The 27,121-nt window shown below is 33.9% G+C and overlaps 1 protein-coding gene across 2 annotated transcripts; it reads left to right on the top strand.

The window, feature by feature from the left end:
• The first annotated feature begins 1,859 nt into the window (after positions 1 to 1,859).
• Positions 1,860 to 27,044, top strand: LOC128179926 (A disintegrin and metalloproteinase with thrombospondin motifs adt-1-like). 2 transcript variants are annotated; one of them, XM_052847609.1, is made up of 23 exons: positions 1,876 to 1,893; positions 4,392 to 4,450; positions 5,550 to 5,604; positions 5,784 to 5,954; positions 6,226 to 6,336; positions 7,049 to 7,156; positions 7,514 to 7,675; positions 7,797 to 7,907; positions 8,000 to 8,110; positions 8,242 to 8,421; positions 8,587 to 8,757; positions 9,775 to 9,945; positions 10,282 to 10,452; positions 10,580 to 10,750; positions 11,064 to 11,234; positions 11,392 to 11,562; positions 11,907 to 12,073; positions 20,923 to 21,097; positions 24,550 to 24,720; positions 24,852 to 25,022; positions 25,848 to 26,044; positions 26,409 to 26,565; positions 26,909 to 27,044. In XM_052847609.1, exons 2-23 carry the CDS (start codon positions 4,424 to 4,426, stop codon positions 26,986 to 26,988), a joined length of 3,180 nt encoding a protein of 1,059 aa, XP_052703569.1. In that variant the 5' UTR covers positions 1,876 to 1,893; positions 4,392 to 4,423; the 3' UTR covers positions 26,989 to 27,044. The 2 variants fall into 2 exon arrangements, with proteins under 2 accessions (XP_052703568.1, XP_052703569.1); XM_052847608.1 differs by lacking the exons at positions 20,923 to 21,097; positions 24,550 to 24,720; positions 24,852 to 25,022; ... (1 more) ...; positions 26,409 to 26,565; positions 26,909 to 27,044 and adding exons at positions 12,378 to 12,534; positions 12,806 to 13,092 and having other exon boundaries at positions 1,860 to 1,893; positions 11,907 to 12,103.
• The last annotated feature ends 77 nt before the right edge of the window (positions 27,045 to 27,121 follow it).

Below are 27,121 nucleotides of genomic sequence, written 5' to 3'. Positions count from 1 at the left end.
ATCTCACCATTAAGTTGCTACATAAAAGGTGTAGGCATTCTAAAATTTCTCCATATTGCAATTGCACTGCTTTAGTAAGCTTAACAATCCTTTTTCTTTGAGAACAAACGTGACCTACAATTTTTTTTTTAAATGCTTGAGCAATTAAAACCATTTTAAACTTTACTATTCATGATTTCAAGAATGATTTCCTGCAAAAGGTTGCCTCTTATAAATATAATCGATGCTAAACTGGACTATACACACGTACGTCTAAATATTGTTTCATTCAAAATTTCAATTATTTGTAGTTTCAGTTCATTTTTTGCAGATGTTTCTAAGAAAGGGGAGGGGGGGGGGGGGGCAGAAGTATTTTACAAATATCTCTTGTTTAATGATAAAATACCCCTTTGAATAAAGTTCTATAATCGTTCCTCCTTATCTGCCATTTTACCATTGCAAGCTTTGATAGGTATATTTGTAGATTCCAAACTAAACGTGAGGAATAGATACTGTAAATTCCTTATTTTACGCGTCAAATACCTAATTCCGCGATTCCGCTCTTTTGTATCAAATCGCAAGACTATAAAAGCGCGTGTTGTTAAAAATTCCTAAAGTTCAAAACTGTCTGAAAAATAAAAGCAATTTTTAATATACGTGAGGGTTTCATGCGAAAAATTCCTCGCGTTTAATTTGGCATCTACAGCATATACATAAACTTGCGAAAAACACATATTGCTGATTTTAGAATCTCGCTTTTATCTATCGAACAGATGTTAATTAAATGAAAGTATAATTTAATTAAGAATAACTAGCGTCTGAGATTTTATATTCGTGCGATTTGATGCAAAACGGTTGAATCGCGGTATGAAGTACATACATTTACTCGCATAAAAAGGAATCTACAGTATCAAATACTTATAGAAAGTATTAATTACGCTCATTCCTCTGAAAATGCATTCGTACATGATCAGTCTTTTTTCCCCTGTTATTTCTTTATTTTTGCATAATTCATGATTTTGTTAAATGGTTTTAAATACAAAAAAAAAATACCTAAAATAAGCGCACGAGGCTCAATGTTTTTTTTTATTTGACTGATTTTTAAAATGCGTACATTTACTATGGTTCAAAGAGTCACCACTACCAATATGTGAATGTTTAAGGTTATTACACAAAGTTATGTAAGGCATATGATTAAAATGCGAAATATTAATTATGACGTCATAATTAAAGTAACACGATGACTTAAAAAATGTTTTACTTAACTGAAATATGAAAAAATGTACAAAAAGCTATCATACGGAAGGTTTAAGCTATTTGTTAAAATTTTGCAATAAATATTAAGAGCAATGGTACCTGAAATAAAGCCTACAAGGACACGTGGACTAGTAATACGTGCATATATACCTACTAATATAGCCAGGCCTAATCGTTCCATACATTTTTTCATCTGTGCGTTCCATTACCTAAATCTTTCCAGACATAATTAAACCATGTTATTGTTATGACTGGTTCATACCGGGGTTTCGATAATCTGTCGTTTACTTTTAGATTAAGGACTTAGCTTTATCAAACAATCGATTTTCAAAAGCGTTTTTATTAAGTTCGTGAGCAATAGTAGAAAACCATACATCAGCCTGTTGAAATAAATATTTCATTTATATTTGAGAGAAATAGACGAAGGGGGGGGGGGGGAGTTTATATATTAAAAATATATCTACAAAATTAAGTTAAATTTTATAATTCGATAGAGCAACTTATTTATGTGCATACCAATTCCGGTTTGTTTCTCCCATGTGCAATCTGATTGGTCAATACTTTTGACGTCAAAAGTTCACGGCAATATCAGGTATAAATGTCAATTCCTAAAAGTTTATAACATAAAAAGTAGTTAGAGTATTGTTTGTTTGCACGGTATGTTAAAATTTTATGTGCAAAGTTTCAAATTTTAAAATAACTTATCGAAACATTGTTTTCAATTCTAAAATAACTTATCGAAAAATTGTTTTAATTGGCAGGTTTTTTATGTTTTGCTGAATCGAAAGGTTTTTGGTTGTTTTTTTTTTTTAAGAATAAGCTGTTATTGAAGATTTATTAAGGATCTATAAATTGATTTCGTTTGTCATCTTTGCGTTTTGAAATATATTTTAAAATGATAACGCGATGGAGATAAAGTGTGGTTTTATTATAAAAAGAGGAATTTTCATGCCTTTCTGTGAGGATAACGAATAGAAAAATGTGTTTAAACTGTGCCGTTGTGATATCACTCAAAGGACTATATGCAATTTTCTGTAGAGATATATGTGAATAGTGTTTTGAGGATTTTAATAACCATCAGTGACGTAAGGAGTGTAGAAGAATTAATTTTTAAAAAGTTGAAAAAGCTGACCATTAGAAAAGCGTAGCTTAATATTGCATTACACAGTTTCATGCAAACAATCTTGATTATTCAAAACAATAAATTTGATCATTTAATTTTTATAAAATGAGCCTTTTTTTTCGTACCTGAAGATAATTTTATTATTTAGTGTATCATAAAATTTGATAATAAAGCATTGGACAATGTTATTCTAATTTGTGGGTTTCAGCTTCTCTGTGATTGAAGACTCATTTTTGTAATAAAAATTCTCAATTTGATAGGGTCATTTAGGATAACATTTGATATTACAGGTAATGACCAAATATGGGGGGATCTTTATATTTATATTTATTACTTTCGTACCGAGAGCATATAAGTAAAAACTAATAAAGTAGCTAAATAGGGAAAGCAATGTGCATTTTTATTGCTATGTTAAAGAAAAAAATTCCATGAATTGATGTACATCCAAATATTATGTGAAAAGTAGTTTTTGCCTTTTTTACTGGATTCGGGGCATTTGAAAGCAAAAAAACACCAATATTTTTTACCGTGGTTTACAAAAACGAATACCACTTTTATTCAGATTAAAACACACCCCCATCTCTTCTCAGCCCAAGTTTTTATTCGTTTTATTATACATTTCTTGGTTTAAATTCACGTGGTTTAAAAATAAAGAACACGGTTATTATAAACATTCTGTTTTAATAACCATCAATTACAGATCGAAACAATTATATAGCTTACATTATAATCATTTTTAAATTCTAGAATTTCTTTTATATACTCTTAGATTAACATACATGTACTTTTAAAAAGTTCGTAAAATGTTTTATAATAAAAAAAGATAAATATGTATTGCTTTATGAGTAAAGTTTTCAAATTTGTAAACACGAGAGAGCAAATGAAATTTAAAATTTCATGAAATTTTATTCATAAATTTAGGAATAAAATGATGCGGAGGAATATCTAAGGAGTGTTTCATAAAAATGTGTGTTCGACAAGATGTTTAAATTTTTATAACTGATTTATAATGTTAAACAATTTTAATAAAACTAACAAGCTTAAACAATTCACAGGATCTATAAAAGAATATATTTATAACAATAGAACAATCAATTTGATTGAAAGTAAGAAAAAAATATCATAAATTTTGGTGTTAAATTAATGAAATGATTATGTTTTACTTTCATGTTAAGAATAGTCAGCTTTTCAAGAAATCTTATCTTAAGGATAAAAATAAGGCTTCATTTGATGGTTCTTAGCATTTTATAAAATGGGTAAACCCTAAGTTAGTCGTATACAGGGTGTCCCACATATCGGATACCATTTACTGTTTAAATAACTTTTGATTAAATTTATTTAACAAAATATCAAAGGCATTTTCATAACTGTATATGATTTTAATTCAACGAATTCAACAAACCTTCATAAGTTTTTGTCAAATTGAGCATTGTTTTTCAAAAACACAATAAAAATAGAGTGCGTTAAAATGACGTCCTTCTTGATTCACTTCAACCAAAGAAATATGATGCAATTTCGTGACTTCATAATTCAATGAAACTCATTAACTTTTTTGTGGGAACAAATTAAAGCATTTTATTTTATATCAGAGTCCCAATTTACAAGTTTTTTGGACAAATATTATTTGATTTATATGAATTTCAAATGGTATCAGATATTCTGGGACACCCTGTATATGCACATGCAGAATGGAAATAATTATAGAGTATCGACGATATTTCTTTGATTCAATTTGACATGAATTGTTGGAAAAAATCAATAAACTGATTTAATTTTGACCTAATATAAATATTGTTTGCTTTTAAAGTTTCTTTATAGCAAATAACTTCATGTATTCCATCAAGTGATAAAATATTAACTTTATCTACTTTCTACTCGTTTGCTGAACTAAATTTTACAGTAAATACTTGTACTCCAGCATAAATATACAACAATTTAGACGTAGGAATTGCTTTTTAAAAATATTTAGAACGCTTTTGTCCTCTTTCTTAGAAATTGGGATTTAAAATTTTAATTGATAAAACTCTTTTAGGGTATCCGCTCACGAAGAGTGTGACCAAAGCGATGAGTGGACCTCTGAAGTCAAATTTGGTAAGTAAATCCAAACAAATGTTAGGTAATCAAATCATTCAAATTTTTCCGTCTTTGTTTTCTTGTTTTGTTAATTTAGTACTACTGTAACAGTTTAAGCAGCGATATTACTACGACTCTGATTATACAAAATCACTGCTACTATTAATGTAGCAAATTAACTAACGCTATATTGAAATTTAACAACTTACCTATTTGTAGTATTTCAGAACAACTGCTATAAATCTACACTACTAATGCACCTATTTTTATATTTGCTACTACAGCTACTGTAACTTTATACTACAGCTACAGTACCTATACAACTAATCTTTTGTAACTATATTACTATAGTACTACTACTACAGCTATTGTAACTATACTATTGCAGCCATTGTTACACTATTGTTATAATGCTTTTACAACTATTGCAACTATACTACAACATCTATTGTAACTAAATTACAAATATTGTGACTATACTGCTTCAGCTATTGTAACTATACTACTACAACTATTGTAACTATACTACTACAGCTATTGTAACTTTACCAATAAAACTATTGTATATATATATTACAACTATTGTAACTATACTACAACAGCTATTGTATCTATACTACCATAACTATTGTAACTATACTACCACAACTATTGTAACTATACTACCACAGCTATTGTAACTATACTACCACAACTATTGTAACTATACTACCACAACTATTGTAACTATACTACCACAGCTATTGTAACTATACTACTACAGTGAAATAAGCTTTTTACCCCACATGTATACTACCGATACTAATGCAACTATACAACAACTATATACTGCTTTTGCAACTATACCACTACGGTTATTGTTACTTTAATACTGCAGCTAATGTGCTTATACTACTAATTCTTTGTGACTATACTATATAATTACTGTTACCTCAACCTGCCATTGCGAGTGTAGTAATGGTACTCATACTTCTATATTGTTACTTATAGCTAATATTTCTACTACCGCTGTCTATAATTTCAGTATTATTTCACATTGCACTGTTTATGATAACTACCAATTAAATTAAAATATTAGATAAATTCCTGTTTTGTTACTTTGTTTCTTCTTTTTTAGTTTTTCTACAGGGTCTTAAAGCTTGTTTTGGTGATAGCACTGTTTACATTGCCCGGTAAGTCAGAAAAATCTTTATGTCTTTATTCGATTTGGTTAAATACGATTAGGGGAGAGATAAAGAGAAGAAAGAGACAGACAGAAAGACTGACAGAAACATATTGATGGACAGACAGTGAGAGGCAAAGAAAGATTATTTCAGAAAAATAGTGAAACTATATTGCTGTTGTCTTACAGAGTACAGAGTATCCGCAGTAACCTGTAGTTCTGGATGGACCAAGTACGGAGAGAACTGTTACCGACTGTACACGTCAAAACTGCCGTGGATGAACGCCCTGAAGGCGTGTCAGGCCGTGGGTAGTAGTCTGGTGGACGTAGGCTCAGACGGGGAACAGACCTTTGTACACAGTGAGAATATCTCTCTCTCTACTGAAGATAATTATATTCGCGATGATCAAATAAGACCAATTTAACATTGTTGAATTTGTTTTTGATTTTGTTTGCTATTAGTTTTTTTTTTCTACATCGCATAAACAGACTTGCGCGAATAAAAATGTTACATATCTTACCCATTCTTCCAAATTTTGAGACACGCGAGAGAGACGATGTACTATGTATAGATTCGTTAGAAAAATTACATGTATAGTCAAATAATACCCTACCATTATGCTTTATTCAGATCTCGCCAGAGGGTACGAGTTTTGGATCAGTGGGTCAGATTCTTCCACTGAGGGTCAGTGGCTGTGGTACGGAAGTATTCAGTCCTGGGGGTACACCAAATGGAACTCACGTAGGTAATCTGTATCAGTAAGATTGTACATATTTAGCGTTGCCTTCATTTGGATTTAAAGATCATTTAAACAATTTTTAAAATGAGTTGAACGACAGAGACGCAGAGTTGTGACAGGATACACTGTCGAAAACCCACGGTCAATATCACATACGCTTACTGACCGTGACAGCAAATTATTCAACTTTAATTTCCTCGTTCACATGAATATTCAGTACTCTCATCTCACCAATGAGAAAGCAATACTCTTTAAAACATAACGAAACTAAGAAAATAACAATTATATATGTTATGTAAACATCCCTTTTACTTATGTACATAATTTTACAATAGATGTGGATTAAACATTGATTGGTGATATTTTCTTTAGTGTGAATTAGCCATACAAAAATAAAACCTGAATTATTCCTCAGAACGAGAAAAAAAATCAATGAGTTTGCCTACTGTCAGTAAACGTATTCGAGTCTGGCCGTAGGTTTTCGGCAATGGGTAGGGAATGATTCCACTGTATAAAAGGCGAGGGTAATCGTAGCTTGATCGAAGTTCAACTGTTATTAATCCAACAAGTCTAGAAAGGTTGATTGGGAGCGTTGTATTCTACCTTATTTGATATTTTTACATCTGTTGTTTTAAGCAGTGAATCACACTTTATTACATATGGGTATGTAAAATTGAATCGCATCCGAATAGTAGTCTGTTTTGGTATGTACAGGCGAGCCCAATAACGCTGGGGGCGAGGACTGTGCCAGTTTACTGAGCAGTGGACGGTGGAACGATTACCCATGTAGCCGAAGCATGGCCTACATCTGTGAACAAACAAGTGAGAAAAAATCCCCACACCTAATTTTTCAACAAATATTGATTAAAGAATATTGGCCAAAACAGTTGTGAAATTGCATTTAAGTTTGAATGTGAATTCTATAATTTGAAGCGTCTTGTCTGTTATATTATTAATGAGCTTTTAAGGATATGTCATATTCGCAAACTTTTTTTTTCTTAAACTAAACAAATTGGCACAAAAACAGTAAATTTTATCTATGACAATCGCCTAGGTTACTCGCATATTCTGTTTACCAGTAACTATAAATTGAAAAGTAATCAGCATGCACATTTTTGGAGTAAATAGAAATACGGTTGATTTCAACATTTCATCAGAAATAAGTTTTGATCATTCTAGCTGCACTGGACGCCTGTGACTCCACATGGAGTTTTAGGAACGGTAGATGCTACAAGCTGTTTACGTCAAAAGTCACGTGGTCTAACGCGTTGAAGACCTGTCAGGCCAACTCAGCTAACCTGGTTAACATTGCTGATTCCGGCGAAAATTCCTTTGTCCATGGTAATTTAAATTTGATTTTATTTATTTTCATTGGGTGTAAATGATGTCATTTAATAAGATGACGATCGGGTTTTGAACAGTGCTACGAAATTTTGAATCAAGTTATGCAAATATTTATTAGGTTTACTGAGAGGCGAGAGCGTGTGGATGGGAGGGTTTGACGGACCGACGGAGGGATCGTGGGCGTGGTCCGGGGGAGTTTTCACCTGGAGCTACACTAACTGGAAGTCAGGTAAACGTTTCCCTTAACAAACACGGCATTTGTTACGAATATTAACTTCGGCCGTTTCGTTATAATACACTCTCTTAATACGTCTTCTGCAGGCGAACCAAACAACTCTGGGGACGAAGATTGCAACATGATGTACTCTAGCGACGGAAAATGGAATGATGGGAAATGTTCTGGATCACTGCAGTTCATGTGTGAAAAAAATAGTACGGATTAATCACGACTACACCAAATTGATAAAATCTGACTTAAAGAAACCATATAAACAGTAAAACACGCCATCAAAATACTTTTTTTTTAAAATTCTTATTTTATAAAAAAAAATTCAATTTTAAAGCACCTCCAATAAATGGTGGATGGTCAGGTTTTGGATCTTACGGTTCATGCTCTAGATCTTGCGGGGGAGGTACTAAGACGAGGTCAAGGACTTGTACAAACCCTGCCCCTCAGTGGGGAGGGGACAACTGTCCCGGATCTTCTACGTCCTCTCAGGCCTGCAACACCCATAGTTGCCCAAGTGCGTAGTTACAAAAAGAAATATTCCGTGTTTATTAAATTAAAATCAATTTTAATTAGTTTTTTTCTTCTATATAATGAATGTATTAAATTATATACCAATTGAATGTAAATAGACTTACCGGCATACTGATTATGTTGGTATTTTTCATTTTACGTTAATTAGTCAATGGGGGCTGGTCAAGCTGGGGAGGTTACGGGTCCTGTACCGTGACGTGTGGAGGAGGGACTCAGCAGAGGTCACGCACCTGTACTAACCCCGCCCCCCAGTATGGCGGGGCCAACTGTCCGTCAACTAGTACATCGTCACAGAGCTGTAACACACATAATTGTCCAAGTACGTTATATGTCATTAAAATACGGTAACAAATCATGGTTATGATTTATTTCTCTTTTTATGAAAGATTTTTTTGTTTTAAGGACGTTGTTTACTCAGGGTTTGAGTTCTCAAATCCGGATTGTTAACAAGTTCAATTCCATAAGTAAAATTTGTTTTAAATACAGAAAGTATTTATGAAATGAATTTTTATTGACAAAACAATCGATATTTTTACTAAATTAAGAAATTAGGCTCTGACAAAGTTTGACTTTTACCAAAACAGAGGAAATTTGGACTAAATTTTTCAGATTTTGTTTTCCACTGAAATATTTTTGGTAGTACTGTAATATTTAAGATTTTATTTGTTAGTCAACATAATTTTGCATATTTTCTGTTGGTTTTATCTTGCTTTTTCGTTTAGATAATCGTATGGCACACACTACAAAAATATTGAAAAATGCTTAAAAATGATAAAAGACACCATATCTCAAAATTTTGATCATTGACCTCATATGACTTTTATGCCAGTAGAGAAAGGTCAATATACTAAGTTTAATACTATAAATGTTTTAGCATTATCATCATTAAGTTTTTTGTTATATTGAATCAAAAATGGGCAGTCATTTGAAAACTGATAGAGGACATTCGGACTAGAATATCTATAAAAATTGATAATGAAAACTTAATCTTTGTGTCTTTTTAATGTCACTACCATTCATAAACTGTATTTCATTTGTTAAAGAGTTAAGCAATTTGTATTAGTTTCACAATTAAGAAAATCGCAATCAAATTGTAAAATTTTTATGGATTTTTCTTAAATTTTCAAAAAATATTCAATGGACATTTACTACAAAAAAAGTCATGACCTACCTTTTTGAAAGTGAAGAATAACACTACCATGAAAGATCTACAACACACATTAGATGGTTTTTCATTATCATCAGTGGATTTTTTTTTTCATTCTGAGTAAACGTCATCGTTAAATTCCGTTTAAGAAAAATTCAAATAGTGAAATTATGTCTTCTATATTTGCAGTTGATGGTCAGTGGACCAGCTGGGGTTCATGGGGTTCATGCTCAGTCAGCTGTGGAGGCGGAAGTCAGTCAAGATCAAGGTCATGCACAAACCCCGCCCCCCAGTATGGAGGCAGTGCTTGCCCAGGCTCCTCCTCTGCGTCACAGGCCTGTAACACACACAACTGTCCAAGTAAGATAATTTTACAACATAGGAGTGCATGTTTGTTTCAGATTTTAATTTGTGCTTTTTCAATGTATTAAAATAACGAAATTATTAAATTTAGTGGTGAATTAAATGAGTTTTAGAATTTTGTTGCTTGATAAGATATTCAGATAAGATGCAGATAAGATGCGTCTGGTATTTTACGTTGTTATTATTATTCGGTACCCTACTGTCAAAATAAACATATTTCATATTAAAACTTTAGTATACATCACTCACAACTGTACAACAGAAATAGGTGTCGGGAGTTAATAATTAAGACACATAAATTATGATCCTGTGTATTATTCTAACATTAACCAGTAAATGGAGGCTGGACTAGCTGGGGGAGTTACAGGTCCTGTACTGTTACATGTGGAGGAGGGACTCAGCAGAGGTCACGCACCTGTACTAACCCCGCCCCCCAGTACGGTGGGGCTAACTGTCCGTGGAGCAGTACATCGTCACAGAGCTGTAACACGCATAATTGTCCAAGTATGTTATATGCTATTAACATACCAAATCATGTTTATGATTTATTTCTCTTTTTATGAAAGATTTTTGTTTTAAATGCCGTTTTAGAAAAAATTGAAAAGTGAAATTATATCTTCTATATTTGCAGTTGATGGTCAGTGGACCAGCTGGGGTTCATGGGGTTCATGCTCAGTCAGCTGTGGAGGCGGAAGTCAGTCAAGATCAAGGTCATGCACAAATCCCGCCCCCCAGTATGGAGGCAGTGCTTGCCCAGGGTTCTCCTCAACGTCACAGGCCTGTAACACACATAACTGTCCAAGTAAGATAATTTTACAACATAGGAGTGCATGTTTGTTGTAGATTTTGATATGTGTTTTTCAATGTATTAAAATAACGAAATTATTAAATTTAGTGGTTTAAATGAGTTTTAGAATTTTGATGCTTGATAAGATAACCGTATTTGTCTGGTATTTTACGTTATTATTATTCGGTACCCTACTGTCAAAATAAACATATTTCATATTAAAATCTTTGTTTACATCACTCACAACTGTACAACAAATATAAGTGTCAGGAGTTAATAATTAAGACACATAAATTATGATCCTGTGTATTATTCTAACGTATATTAGTCAATGGAGGCTGGGCTAGCTGGGGGAGTTACGGGTCCTGTACTGTGACGTGTGGAGGAGGGACTCAGCAGAGGTCACACACCTGTACTAACCCCGCCCCCCAGTACGGCGGGGCCAACTGTCCGTCAAGTAGTACATCCTCACAGAGCTGTAACACACAAAATTGTCCAAGTAAGCTATTACAGCGTACATCTGATAAATAACAAATAACACATTTATATTTGAGTAAAATTTTTCTTGGTTCATTCGTTCTAAGCTGATAAAAAGAAGGCAGTTGATACAGCATGTGATTGAATAACCTGTAAAAATTAAAATAAATCTTATTAAGTTGATGGACGGTGGTCAAGTTGGGGATCCTATGGCACATGCTCAGTGACCTGTGGAGGCGGAAGTCAGTCTCGTTCTCGTACCTGCACGAGTCCATCCCCCCAATATGGCGGCGCTTCCTGTCCTGGGGCTAATTCAATGTCTCAAGATTGCAACACGCAGGTTTGCATAAGTATGTATATAATATTCTGTTCTTGTACACTTACGCACATGTACCATACATATATTTATTTTAAAAAATTAAACACTTGCCTTATATTCACTTGATTGCCTGTGGATATTTTTTTTTTCAGACTGATTTTGCAAAACGAATATTATTTTCATAGACCATGTTATTTACATAAATTGATAAAATTATTAAATTGCATGATTTTTTCATATCATACGAACAAATAAAGGAAGAAAAAATCCCCAAGTAAATAACATCGTTACAGTCTTAATCAAACAAAAACTTATAAGACTGATAATATAACTAATTTTATGTTGAAGAAAACAAAAGATAGAATTTTCTTGCAGTTGACGGAAGTTGGGGAGCTTGGGCAACGTGGGGGGCTTGTACAAAGACCTGTGGGGGCGGAAGAAGGTCGCGCTCACGATTTTGCACCAACCCAAGACCGGCTAATGGCGGATTAGACTGCCCAGGGAGCTCAGCTGATTTTGACGATTGTAACACAGGGACATGCACTTCTGTAGCCGCTGGAACATATCAACAGGTGAGATATATGTATTGTTCTATTGTAAAAAATTGAAAAACAGGTTTTAGTGTTTTATCATGAGAGATCGCAGAATATTTGACAGAGTATGGGAATAAGTTATTCAGCAAACGGTATAAAAACGCGAAAAGCATATTCCATTACGAAACTTTCTCTGACTTTCTTTCCTTTAATCAATTTTGAGAATTTAGACATCAATTGTTTATGGTTTGTAAAATGATATGTTTGAATTCAACAAAATTAAAATAGATATATTCTTCATCATTTTATTTAGTTATGTCCAACCGGTTTCTTCACCTGTCAATCTGGTGGTATCACGTGTATTCAGTCGTCATTCCAATGCGACTGCTCAGCAGACTGTGACGACGGAAGTGACGAAACAACGACGTACGCCGGATGTACCATGGCAGACACGTGTGAAAACGGGGCTAGTAAGTTAAATTTGCTTTCCTAATGAAACTACCTGTGTTTAATTTACATGAACTCCTAAAATAAACTGTTTACAAACGTATTTGTATTAGAATGAATTATGTATACCTATTAAAATTTCAAATTGTTTCTATGAAACAATGTTTAATGTTCTCAAACATGTACTTACAGTTTAGTTAAAAATCAACACAATTATATTATTATTTCGGAGTGACTATATTGACGATGATATTTTTAAATGATTCATATTCCTTACTTTATTTGACTCTGTAGGCCGGTTTGCCATCTCTTTGCCGATCCTGTTTGGAACAATTCTGAGCGGTCTCCTTGCCGTGGTTTTGTCTGCAAGATGAATTGAACTTTAATTTGTTATCATGTTCCATGTATTGACATTAAATTTCAGCATCATCAAAAAAAAAATATCATTAATTTGACATTTTGATGATAGTTTAAAGCATGTCGGTTTTATTAATTACATGTTTTTGTAATTCTGCCAATGTATAGATAATGTTTAATGTGTCACCAAACAAATACATTGAAATAAAACTATATTCATCGCAGTTGTCAACTTTCATTTTAGAAGATTTACAAATAACAAAATCTATTTTCACATTTAAGGTCATTTAATAATAGCTGCAGGACTGTAGCTCCCGGTCTGAAAAAATTCGGATGGACGACCTGGGAGCTACAGGGCCACCCACAGTAAAAACTGCAATTTACGGCGCACAAAAAATTGCGCTAGCTTTAGACTGATTAACCTTATAACCGAACAAAGTCTATACAAATATATTATATTTGATTCCAAAAGCTTCCTCCGACATTTTACTACAGATATCATTACTTTACTTGCCTCTGATTACTTTAAACACTATCACCAGCCCCGTAAAGGGTGCAGTTTGTTTACATGTAAAAATGGCGACTCTCGATCTCGACGTAAATTTAACATACCTCAATTTCCGAGGTCGGTATATAGCGTGTTTAAGAGAACGTTTAAGACAAGTAGAGTACCGATATCAGTAGTAAATTGAAAGAAGAATTTAATGATACTTAATTTTTCCACAGAATATGTTCGGAAATAAGTTTAGCTAGCGCAATTTTTTATGCGCTGTAAATGTTATTTACTATGGAAGGCCCAGTAGCTCCCAGGTCGTCCATCCGATTTTTTTCAGACCGGGGGCTACAGACATGCAGCTAACTTAATAAGTGACTCAGGTTTGCGTAAAAACTTAAAATTGATGCAAATGTTAAAAATCATCTCTGCTTCTGGACATCCCGCAGAGAAAAATTAATACGTAAATGGTTATGAAGAGCAAGGATGCCTCTACCAAAATTGTGAAATTCATGACCCCTGGGTCAGTGGCTCAAACCATGGGCAGGGCCAATATAGTAGCCATGTGATAATTAAAATGTATTAAATCTTCGGAAATTTCTGATCTGCTTCCGAGTAAATTTGTGAAAAACGCAAAATACCTAAATATGATGTCTATATAGCCCTCTACCAAAATTAGATTCAGGCCCTAGGTTGACGCCAACATAGTCATAAATATACTTCTTTACCTCCGCAGCAGGGAGACTGAGACGAACGAAATACATGATTATGAAGTCCAGAAAGCACTTTCCTTAAAATTGCGAATTACACAGCCCATGGGCAGGAATTAAGGCTGTTTATTAAGGGGTGACAAATATGGCCATGTTGTGAATATGCAATTTTAGGTCACTTCAGTCACTCCCGTAACCTATTGTTGTTGGTCGAAGAATCCTTTGCCTTCACAATATTTTGATAACTGAAGAGGATTAGAAAGTACGTCTTAACTCACAAAGTGCGTTAGGCGGTTAATCTCCTAACAGTGAAAGGTTAAAACTTTCACTATTGACCGTTACTGGCCAGTATTTCTCTTATTTTCTAATGACCAAAAGTTTTGGCAACTGGAGCTGGGCCCAGTATTATAATAGATATTTCGAGATTCTTCCGACTCTTGTACCCCCAGCCCCTACCCTAGCTGTATAAACCCATTTACATGTAATAAGAAAGCAAATAATCTGTATATGTAAATATTTCTTTTTTTATTTTCAAGCATTATAGGCGAAGTTTGATTCAAATATTTTAAAATAAGCCGTTCTTATCTTACGAGAAACAGTTCCTAGTGTATAGAGCGTGGCTAAAACTTGAAGGATAACGTTATAACCTTTGTATATGTTTCATTAAATGCTTTGGGGGTTTCCTCCGATTTTGAGAATTTAAAAAAGAACATATTTATTCAATATGATAAACAATGTTGCTGTACAAATACACGTCATGTATTTTACACAATATAATTTCTTATGAATGTCAAGAATCTAGTACAATGTGGGGTTTTATTTTGGTACCTGCCATAAATTAAACCATTCTCAACATAATTAGACCCGGTTATCATGACCGTTAATACTTTACAGGATTTAGGAAATCAGTCGTTAGTTTATAATCTTTTCGACTAATCTCAATGAGTTCGATAGGTTCAATAATACACTCAATATTGATTAGCACACATCTATTTTTAAAAACATCCTGAGAGTAAAAAAGAGATTATCTTTTGATTATTTACTATATATATAGTTGTTCATGATGCATTTTGATATTTTAGCAGTTTGTTGTAGTTTGTATAAATGATTTGATATTTTTATTTGATTCATTTAATTATTGTCATTATTCATTATCTATTTATTTTATTTTGCTTTGTTTTAAATTGATTTATAATTTTGAAAAGGCACTATGATTGGTTAAGACGAATGACGTCATAGATTAACGAAAAGGTTTAATAAAAAAAATCAGAAAAAGATTTGGCATACCTAAATGCTGTTTAGAATCGTTTGCGCCGTTTGAGATAATGTGAGTGATACATTTATAAAATAGAATTAGTTGGAGGTTTGGTTATTCCTCGGTTTTAAAAAGTACTGCATTTACAGAAAATATCTTATGGATAAATATCCTTTTCTTCATTGGTAATTGTGAAAAGGAGTGTAAGACGCCCGTGGAGAAAAATCTTTTTTAAACTTGTGATGCGTTGTGGTTCTTGGAATAATTCATAACAATTAAACTATAATTTTTAACTTAAAGTAGTGATTGGAACATTGAACAATAGAATTAAAATGTCAGAAGAATTTTTTGGCATTAAGTATTTACACAGACTGTGTTATAAAATAGACAAAACTCGGTTTGGAGCATGCACCGAAAATTGCAAGTGTTTTGCATACATGACTGTATATTATGATGATCCGTGTAGCTGTAACTAAAACTAGCGGACGATTTGAGCATGCACCGTCAATTGCAAAATACAAAGTTTAAAGATTGTAAATTAATCTGTTTACATATGTCCTTGTAAATGAATATGTATTTAATCTGATGATTGGACTTATAAACTAAATAGAAAATTTGATTTGGTTATATACCTAAATTATGATAAAGAATGTTCTTGTAAATCGTAGATTTTACGAGACCACTATTCACAATTTTGAGAAACGTATGCGGCTTCGAAAAGTAAGAAGTTAAGCTTGTTATCTCTAAATGCAGCATTGGTACATATTCACAAGAAAGGTTACATATAATATGGCAAATAACGGAAGCAACAGGGGATAAGAGAGTCTAATTCAGTGAAAAATAACAATATGTACCTGTATTTGAACAGTGAATGGCGTTGACTGAATTTGTTTTTTAAGATTTTAGTTTAATTCTTTCAGGTAATCCGCTCGAGTATAGTTGTTACCATAGCAATGAGTGGGCCTCTGAAGTCTAACTTGGTAAATAATCTAACAGACACATAGCAAATGTTTTAAGCAGAACAGTCTGAAAAAACAAATAACGAAAATAGCCATCCAAAACTACTTTTAAAGATATGACATTAATTAACTACTCTCATAAAACCTCTGCATCAACGAGCTGTAAAAGTGTATTACTATTATTACTGTAATACTACAACTTTTCCCTTAACTGTTACTACTTCGTGGCATTGTCAATGATATCACAACCGTTGCTTCATCAATTTGAGTGATCTGTATTTCCATTACAGGTGTTCTACAGGGTCTTGAAGCTTGTTTTGGTGATAGCAGTGTTTACATTGCCTGGTAAGTGAGGATAAACAGACTGATACAGTAGTTGTTGTAAGAGTTTCGCCATAATTTAATATAATTCCGAGAGAGAGAGAGAGAGAGAGAGAGAGAGAGAGAGAGAGAGAGAGAGAGAGCATCTAGTAATTATTGCTGTTGTCTTACAGAGTACAGAGTATCCGCAGTAACCTGTAGTTCTGGATGGACCAAGTACGGAGAGAACTGTTACCGACTGTACACGTCAAAACTGCCGTGGATGAACGCCCTGAAGGCGTGTCAAGCCGTGGGTAGTAGTCTGGTGGACGTAGGCTCAGACGGGGAACAGACCTTTGTACACAGTGAGGATCTCTCTCTCTCTCTCTCTCTCTCTCTCTCTCTCTCTCTCTCGTTGATGTATGAACAGACAGGGAGCATACCGTTGTACACAGTGAGAATTTCGTCTCGTCTCGTTTCAGACCTTGCCAGGGGGTACGAGTTTTGGATTAGTGGGTCAGATTCCTCCACTGAGGGACAATGGCTGTGGTATGGGAGCCTCCAGTCCTGGGGGTACACCAAATGGAACTCGGGTAGGTCATTATCTGTTAGCTTTTATGTTTAGAAGACTTCAGTTATTCAATTAGGCTGGAAGCTGGTCAAAGCGGTTCGTACCTAATGGAACTCGGGTATATGAATCTGTGGAGATCTTTATTTTGCTTCTTTTTTTTGTTTAATTTTGTTTTCCGGTGTTTTTTACGTCCCTTTTTTTTAGTTTCTTTTTAGAGGGGGGGGGTGGTCAGATGTTAGTTATAGGTTTTAAGGACATTTAAGTACACCAGTAGTCACGTTAGTCTTTCAGGTGATTGCCGTTAAAGCACTGGGTCCATGCGAAGGTGACATTTAGGATTCAATACAATGATCGATTTAAAAGATTGTTTACTGCTTAAACCCCAATAAATGGGCTTAATTTGTAAATATAATACCGGATTTACATTCAAAGCACATTTATTTAACATTTAGGTCACCAATATCACACAGGTGACCTCATGCGATCATTGGGCAAGCATGAAATTAAAAATTTGCAATTAAAATTAAAAGGCATTTTGTATGCATGTCTGTGAAAAAGAGTGAAAATACAGTATTATAATCGTCAATAAATATTCAATATTTCTCTAAGGATAACAAATTATTACAATCTCCATTTGCTGTATGCAGGGAAATATTCGTCGCCGTTTTATTTTCGCCCGTTTCGCCTTCGTTGTCTGCGTGCGAATTTAAGAATTTCAATTCTCAATTTATTTTTCTTTCAACACAACTGTGTCTGAGCAAATTGAAGACGGGGCGAAACAATAAGCAAGTGTAAAAGAGCGAAAATAGCATGGAGTGAAAATAAAACCTGCATATAGTATATAAATGCACGTTATATTGCCATCTGGGTATGCAAGATTAAAATGTCAAGATACAATTAAGAAGTTTTTACAATATAATTACGATAATTACACTGACATTTGGCGCTTATATATATATATATATATATATATATATATATATATATATATATATATATATATATATATATATATATATATATATATATATATATTTAAGCATTGAATCATTATTTATTGAAAGATATAGTCTCATAACTGCAGTGATGTGTGCATACAAATTGAGTAACATATAAATATATATATATAATATAGTCGTAATAACCTTTTTCCAATTTCTCAATTGAATTAATGAACGTTTGCATGTGTACAGGCGAGCCTAATGACTCTGGGGGCGAAGACTGTGCCAGTTTACTGAGCGGCGGACGGTGGAACGATTACCCATGTAGCCGAAGCATGGCCTACATCTGTGAACAAACAAGTGAGTTCTAGTCCTATATGTAACACTGTTCCGGATAAGTTTGCAAGTCTTTAGATCGCCTTAATGCTATGGCATCATCGCTTTGATAAATCAAAGTACTGAGGGGAGTTGATTTTATCGATTATTATTTATCTTAATTAAAATCAACGATATATTATTTTGCTTGGCAAGAAGTTTATTTAAATTACGCACATTTTTATATACGGATCCTCGGACTCTTCCGACAAGATTATCGAGAAGACCTAATGAATTATGTTGTGTAATATTTAAAAATAGAATTGATTTCATCAAACTATGTATCGGTATTCGAAATATTTCAAAAAGTGTATGGATCCAACCAATAATGAACTATAGTCTCGTTCAACCAGATGCTCGGCTGTCTCCGTTAATTCCCGACAAGTAAGAGATACCAGGTCACGTGATAGCTTGATGATACAACCTCTAAATATAGACTGACTCTCTGCTTGTCGGAAATGTACGGAGACAGCCGATGGTTGAACAATACTATATTGAACTCTGGCGTAGGAATACACACGACTGCAAAAAACTTCTAAATTGTTCGTACTATTCAAAATCTGACTATTTCTTAGGTATTTATAAATAAGCTTCCTTTTAAAAAATGCTTCAGCGTACATTACATCGAATTTATGGATTATTTTCAAGAACTAACTCTTGTCAGCGGTGATGATTTGTGCTTAGGTCCAAACACTGTTTCAGTTTCGGTTTGTCAGAGTAACTGCATAGGAGAGTTAATTAAAATAAACTCCCAAAAAGGACATGCATTGTGTTCAGGGTCAGACTCTATAATCACATTTGTAATTTGATGTATCTCACCTGTCAGGTGAACATTTTCCTGTATAGTTATATACAAAAAATTCCTATGCGTAAAATTATTCAATTTTGTTAAGATCCACATGTATCATGAATTTTCTACCAGATTTAAGAAACTTCATATGGGAATTTTATTCCGATAGGATTTGAACAAACCTCACGTGGGTTTATAAAATTCGATTGAATGACTAATTTTTCTTCAGGAAAACCACCTGTATGAATAAGTTTTCTGTGAAATATATTATTATCCCATTGGAAATAGAATTCCTGAAGGATTTTTCTATATATCCTGTAGAATTTAATTTTTTTCATGGATATTAATATTATTTTAATTTTAAGGTAACTATCTCATTTCTCATGTGTGCCACCAAAACTTCTGAGATAATTGCAATGGTCTATCATTTAACAAATAAGAACTTTTACAGAAATTTGAATCCAATTATAATATTCTTTCATGATTTCTGTATACTTTGTCAACTGGTTTTGACTCCATGTTAAATTGTTATGTTCTGTTTCTCAATTTTAGCTGCACTGGACGCTTGTGACTCCACGTGGAGTTTCAGGAACGGTAGATGCTACAAGCTGTTTACGTCAAGAGTCACGTGGTCAAATGCGTTGAAGACCTGTCAGGCCAACAACGCTAACCTGGTCAACATTGCAGATTCCGGCGAAAATGCTTTTGTCTACGGTAAAAAATTCACTTTATTTTCAGTCCCGTTTTTCATAACAGTAATCTTGGATCATTGGCTGTAAAATCGATTGTATGTGTCCGCTAGTACTGATACAAGTTATGTTTAGGTTTACTGAGAGGTGAGAGCGTGTGGATGGGAGGGTTTGACGGACCGACGGAGGGGTCATGGGCGTGGTCCGGGGGAGTTTTCACCTGGAGCTACACTAACTGGAACTCAGGTAAACGTTTCTCCCAACACACCTGGAGTTTGGGTTTAAAACTGAGCTTATATGAACAACATCTCAATCTGAATGGGGTTTTTTTTGCAGGCGAGCCTAACAACTCTGGGGACGAAGATTGCAACATGATGTATTCTAGTAGTGGAAGATGGAATGATGGGAGATGTTCGGGCTCGCTGCAGTTTGTGTGCGAAAAAAATAGTAAGAAATCGAAGAATATATACCACTATACTTAGTATTATAACTGTTATTGTTTTGAAACTGATAAATGCATGGAATGCTTAAACCCATTATCATGATTATGACAACTTATTATTATGTCAATAATCTCGGGGTTCTGTGTTTTAAACTGAAAACTCACGAGATTCCTTAAAATTGTTATGTTTAGTTCTTGATTAAAACTTCTTTTTCTTGATGGAAACTTTTAAGTTTACATGATTGAAGGTTGTACTTGCTTTTCAAATACATGTATTTAGTCTTTGAAATGTTAATTTCTCTTGAATTAAAACAATTCAGAATCTGAATCCGGCAAAGGATCTTATGCTGAATTTTAAAAAATGTGATCAATAATTTATTGTAAAATGTCGATAAATATTTAAAGATTTCATTAATTAAATTAATCTGCAAACCAATTAATTTGATGTGTGTATCAGTTGAGCCAATGATTTTGGTTGAAAAAAATGCAAAATCGGTTGCCTTAACTGTTGACGAATGTTACAGCGCCACCAATTAATGGTGGATGGGCGGGATTCGGTTCATACGGCGCATGCTCCAAAACCTGCGGGGGAGGTACTCAGACGAGGTCAAGGACGTGTACAAACCCCGCCCCTCAGTGGGGAGGAGACAACTGTCCCGGATCCTCTACGTCATCACAGGCTTGCAACACCCACAGTTGCCCAAGTGCGTTGGTTTACTTTTTAGGGTCTTCCGTTTTCAACGGAAGACCCTCTTGTTATTCTTCGGTTTCTTTCTATTATTTGGGTCTTCCGTTTCCAACGGAAGACCCTCTTGTTATTCTATTGTTTCTTTTTATTAGGGTCTTCCGTTTCCAACGGAAGACCCTCTTGTTTTTCTATTGTTTCTTTTTATTATTATTATTATTATTCTTTTTCTTTATTTTTCTGACTTTTTTAAAGCTTAATATCTCAAAAAGTTTTCAATGGATTTACATGACACTTTCAGGGATTATAAAGCATCATCGTCCCTAAAAGATGTTAAATTTTTAACTACAACGTCACTTCCGTTTTAACGTTACGTCAATTTTTAAATTTTAAAAAAGTGATTTGGTCCAGGGCGTTTTTCAAAAACGCTTCAAGATAGAGACTTGGAATTTTCTGTGTTGAAGCATTGATCATTTTTATTTAGACATAAGGTTGGAATTTAGTTTCCGTCACTTCCGGTGCAAACCGGAAGTGTTTTAAAATTTTCGATTTTTCGAATTTTTCGTTTCAATTTCAAATGTTTACGAGGTTTGTAGAGTTGGTCATGCTGAATACGAAACTGAAATCCGTTTGAAAATCGGACGATGCATTACAGAGATATCGGGGTTTAAAAATTGATTTTTTCGGAAATTTTGTTTCCGCGTCCTTGGTTTAAAAAATAGCGTTATGTTAATAGTAAAATTAACTCGTACCAAAAATGATTGTTAAGTCGTACTTAAACACATTCGGATTTTTGTTGTTAAGTCGTTCTTAAAATAAAGAAGGTTTTTGTTAAGTCGTACTTAAAATCATTCGGATTTTGTTAAGTCGTACCAGGAATAATTCGATTTTTTCCTCTTTTTATTATATTTTCTCTTGTTATTGGTTTTAAGAGCTCTGCTTCTTTCAGGAACTTCCAGCTTTACTTCCGACATTAACGGGAGACCCACTCGTTGCTTTGCAACGAGCTTTGCTCTAGTTATTATTATTAATATGTAAACGGTGTGACCGTTGGACCGAGCGCAGATTTAACACAGTGCAGTTTGATTTTTGTATAATATAATAAATTTAAAACGCACAAAGTAGGATCCGCCAGTATGGTTGCCTACTCAAATCATTCGTCAAAGTTAAACTAAACGTCGCGTGCTCAGTCTACATTATGACGTCATATTTCAGACGTAAAACGTTCAAGTTTTGTCTTCGGAAATAGCCGAAGAGAGTTACGTGATTCCGAATTTTTTTTATTTCTTCATTCATTGTTCATCAATTTAATTCACATGAATGTCAATGTAATAAAACTTAATACTTTATTCAGAATCTAAAAGATCAGTTCCTTGACGTTAATGTTTTTATTTTCCATCTGATAATTGATAAGACATACATAGAACAAGTCGTGTTTCTTGATTGAAGCACTATTGAAACTTATCTGGTTTCCTTTTTAATTTCTTTTAATTCAAATTACCTTCTATTGAAACATTGGAACTTATTTAATCGAGTTTTAGGGCAATAAACATCGATAAGTACCAGTCAATCAATGATCGAATTAACTTTTTAAAAACAAAATGGCTGCCAATATGGCGGCGCCCAGGGCTGGAAGAAATTTTTTTTGGCCTTAGTACCCCTGATTCAACTTTCATTTTTCAATGATTTTCTTATATATACGTGTTACCATTAATCCTCGCTTCGCGAGGCGGGCTTCGCCCGCCTCTCGCTGCGCTCGGTATTATTCTTTTTCTTTATTTTTCTGACTTTTTTAAAGCTTAATATCTCAAAAAGTTTTCAACGGATTTACATAAAACTTTCAGGGATTATGGAGCATTACTGTCCCTCAAAGATGTTAAATTTTGAATAACAACGTCACTTCTGTTTTTACGTTACGTCAATTTTTAAATTTTAAAAAAGTGATTTTGTCCAGGGCGTTTTTCAAAAACGCTTCAAGATATAGACTTGAAATTTTCTGTGTTGAAGCATTGATCGTTTTTATTTGGACATAAGGTTGGAATTTGGTTTCCGTCACTTCCGGTCTTAACCGGAAGCGTTTTAAAATTTTCGAATTTTCGAATTTTTCGTTTCAATTTCAAATGTTTACAAGGTTTGTAGAGTTGGTCATGCTGAATACGAAACTGAAATCCGTTTGAAAATCGGACGATGCATTACAGAGATATCGGGGTTTAAAAATGTATTTTTCCGGAAATTTTGATTCCGCGTCCTTGGTTTAAAAAATAGCATAATGTTCAAAGCAAAATTAACTCGTACCAAAAATAATTGCTAAGTCGTACTTGAACACATTCGGATTTTTTTTGTTAAGTCGTTCTTAAAATTGGAAAGGTTTTTGTTAAGTCGTACTTTAAATCATTCGTATTTTGTTAAGTCGTACCAGGAATATTCGATTTTTTCATCTTTTTATCTAAGTAATTCTTGTTATTGATTTAAGAGCTCTGCTTCTTACAGGAACTTCCAGCTTTACTTCCAACATTAACGGAAGACCCACTCGTTGCTTTGCAACGAGCTTTGCTCTAGTTATTATTATTCTTTTTATTTTTTTTTCTGACTCCTTTTCGGCTTTATAACTCAAAAAGTTTACAACCGATTTTAATGAAATTCTCAGAGGTTGTGTGCAACTATAATACCTCAAAGTTTGTGAAGTTTCTTTGAAAACGTCACTTCCGTTTTTACGTTACGTCATTTTTAAAATTTTCAAAAAGTCATTTTGTCCGCGGCGTTTCTCAAAAACGCTTCAAGATAGAGGCTTGAAATTTTCAATGGTTATGATTTAATCGATTTACCTCTGTAATAAGGCTGGAAATGAAAATCTGTCACTTCCGGTCGAAACCGGAAGGGTATCAAATTTTTCGAAAAAATGAATTTTCTGATCAAATCAAAAATGAATATGTGTTTTATAGAGCTTATTAAGCCGAATCTAACACTGAAAGCCGTTTTAAAATCGGGCGATGCATTACAGAGATATACGAGTTCAAAAAATGATTTTTCCGGAAATTTTGATTCCGCGTTTTTGGTTAAGAAATTAGTATCAAGTTCTTGGTTAAATTAACTTGTACCTAAAAATTAATTGTTAAGTCGTACTGTAACACATTCGGATTTTTTTTGTTAAGTCGTTCTTGAAATCGGAAAGGTTTTTGTTAAGTCGTACGTAAAATTATTCGGTTTTTGTTAAGTCGTACCAGGAATAATTCGATTTTTCCATCTTTTTATTTAAGGTACTCTTTATTGGTTTAAGAGCTCTGCTTCTTACAGGAACTTCCAGCTTTACTTCCGACATTAACGGAAGACCCACTCGTTGCTTTGCAACGAGCTTTGCTCTAGTTATGTTTTCTTTTTCATGTCGTTGTCTATTAGAAAAGATCATTATAAGTAATTGCAAGGTAGTTCAGTAATAGTCGTGTATTTCATTTACACGTTTATTACACGTAGTTGATGGAGGCTGGGCTAGCTGGGGGAGTTACGGGTCCTGTACTGTGACGTGTGGAGGAGGGACTCAGCAGAGGTCACGCACCTGTACTAACCCCGCCCCCCAGTATGGCGGGGCCAACTGTCCGTCGAGTAGTACATCGTCACAGAGCTGTAACACACATAATTGTCCAAGTATGTTACTTACAAATTTCGTTTTCGTTTTTTTGTTTCTTTTTTTCGACTTTGAATTTACTTTATAATAAAAGCGTGGTGATTTTTTTTAAAGAATGGAGCTTAAAAATTCAAAATATTCCCATTTAAAGTTGATGGGCAATGGTCCAGTTGGGGATCCTACGGCACATGCTCAGTGACCTGTGGAGGCGGAACTCAGTCTCGTTCTCGCACCTGTACAAACCCTGCGCCACAATATGGCGGCGCTTCCTGTTCAGGGGCTACTTCAATGTCTCAGGATTGCAATACGCAGGTTTGCATAAGTATGTATTGCTCAACTCATTCTCGCAAACCAAGTAAAATCTTTTCAATAATTTGTACCACATGTGATTATCACGTTGAGAAAACATTAATGAGTTTTGCGTGATATTTTCACCTTTAAGGAAATACGTTTTACGAAAGGAAATTCTTAATTATATGCGTTCAATTATAAAATTCACTTCCAGTTAAATTTTACCGCGAAATTCATGTACGTGCCTATTTTACACATTATTAATTTTCAAAGGCTTTACTTGGAATTCATTTGAGGCAGGATTGTTTACTATGTAATATTTATATAAACGGCTTTGTTTTAAGAAGGCTTACAAAACCTTAAAATAATTTCTCAAATCAACAGAAAATTACTTGATTATGATAGATAACATGATGTTTAAGCCAAGTGTTAGTCAAATAGGCGGAAAAGTGTTTTAGATGAATAAATAATTATATATCGAAAACTTTAATTAAAAAACATTAACAAAAGTCCCAGACATATTCAAACTCATGATCTGCGGCTCACAAGCCTTATAATTTACCCACTGCGCTAATAAAACCAAACCGATTGATACAAACGATTTAACAAAACATTTAATTCGCCATCTTGTGTCGTAGTGTCTGAAAATGCTAAAGTCTAGGCATGGCATGGCGATGTACCTGAAGTCTGCGTAGAAATAACTGTCTATAAGATGTATGATTCATGCATATATATTTTGTTTTACAGTTGACGGAAGTTGGATATATATTTTGTTTTACAGTTGACGGAAGTTGGATATATATTTTGTTTTACAGTTGACGGAAGTTGGATATACAATGTATATTCTATTTTACAGTTGACGGAAGTTGGGGAGCTTGGGCGGCGTGGGGGTCGTGTACAAAGACCTGTAGCGGTGGAAGACGATCCCGCGCACGAATTTGCGATAACCCAAAACCGGCTAATGGCGGGTTAGACTGCCCAGGGAGCTCGGCCGATTTCGGTGATTGTAATACGGCTGCTTGCCCTACAGTGGCCGCTGGAACATATCAACAGGTAAGTTGTTATGGTGTATGTGACCTAAATATGACAACTTTCAAGTGTGATTAAAATACTTTATACGAGAGGTGAACATAATTATATAATTGTGCTAGTTTTCATTGCATGTATTTTCTAATGTGTTTTTCCAAGTTAACATTTTTTTTTCTGTCATATCTACTCATTAAATTGTTATTAAACTTAATATCTTTAATGATAGTTGGTAAATGTGATTGTTAACGTTGAAAATTGAGACAATCATGCAGTAGCACACAACTTCATTTCAAATTTTTAAAAAACAAAATGGCTTTAGTTCTAAATGTCTATATAAATATGTGCACGAATCCTGTTCCGTAGTCTGGTAATATTTCTTTATTTCTAGTTATGTCCCTCTGGGTGGTTCACCTGTCAGTCGGGGGGTATCACCTGCATCCAGGAATCATTCAAGTGTGACTGTTCAACTGACTGTGACGACGGAAGTGACGAATCAGCTACATACGGCAATTGTACCCTAGCAGCCTTGTGTGAAAATGGGGCTGGTAAGATTATATTAACTTAAGATTCCTTCTCAAAAATTATCTTCCATTGTGTTGATTTATTTCTGGTAGTATACAGATGATGATGATGATGATGATGATGATGATGATGATTTTGATGATAAAAATCATAAAGATTAAAATGCTAATTGAATTAATGAAAAACTTATGGCAGTTCAAGCAAATCAAAAATATCATAAGATACCTACATGTATATTAAAAACGCTATTTACATGCATCATGGTGAAAACAAAATTGATGATGATGATGATGATGATGATGATGATGATGATTTGAAATTACATGACGTTACAATCTGGCTCCATATTTGTTTCTCTTTTTTTAGGTCGGTTTGCCGTTTCCTTGCCATTTCTTGTTGGAACACTTCTGAGTGGCCTTTTTGCCTTGTTTTTATCTTTGAGATGATTCAAACATTTTTAATAGAGACAGTCTATTGGTATCATAAAATACAAGCAATCATGGATTTTTAAGTTTTTATTGCATCATCAATGTCTTAATTCACAAAAAAATCAATCTGTGCACATCATAGAAATACGTC

This window comes from Crassostrea angulata, chromosome 4, assembly GCF_025612915.1.
Source record: "Crassostrea angulata isolate pt1a10 chromosome 4, ASM2561291v2, whole genome shotgun sequence".
Taxonomy (NCBI): domain Eukaryota; kingdom Metazoa; phylum Mollusca; class Bivalvia; order Ostreida; family Ostreidae; genus Magallana; species Magallana angulata.
The sequence above is the reverse complement of the archived record's forward strand: the minus strand, read 5'-3'. Positions and strand labels throughout refer to the sequence as shown.

Coding starts and splice junctions, on each gene's coding strand:
- LOC128179926 (XM_052847609.1), top strand. CDS start 4,424: ATGAGTGGACCTCTGAAGTCAAATTTG. Junction 24,721..24,851: donor TAACACACATAATTGTCCAA/GTATGTTACTTA, acceptor TCCCATTTAAAG/TTGATGGGCAATGGTCCAGT. Junction 26,045..26,408: donor CCGCTGGAACATATCAACAG/GTAAGTTGTTAT, acceptor CTTTATTTCTAG/TTATGTCCCTCTGGGTGGTT.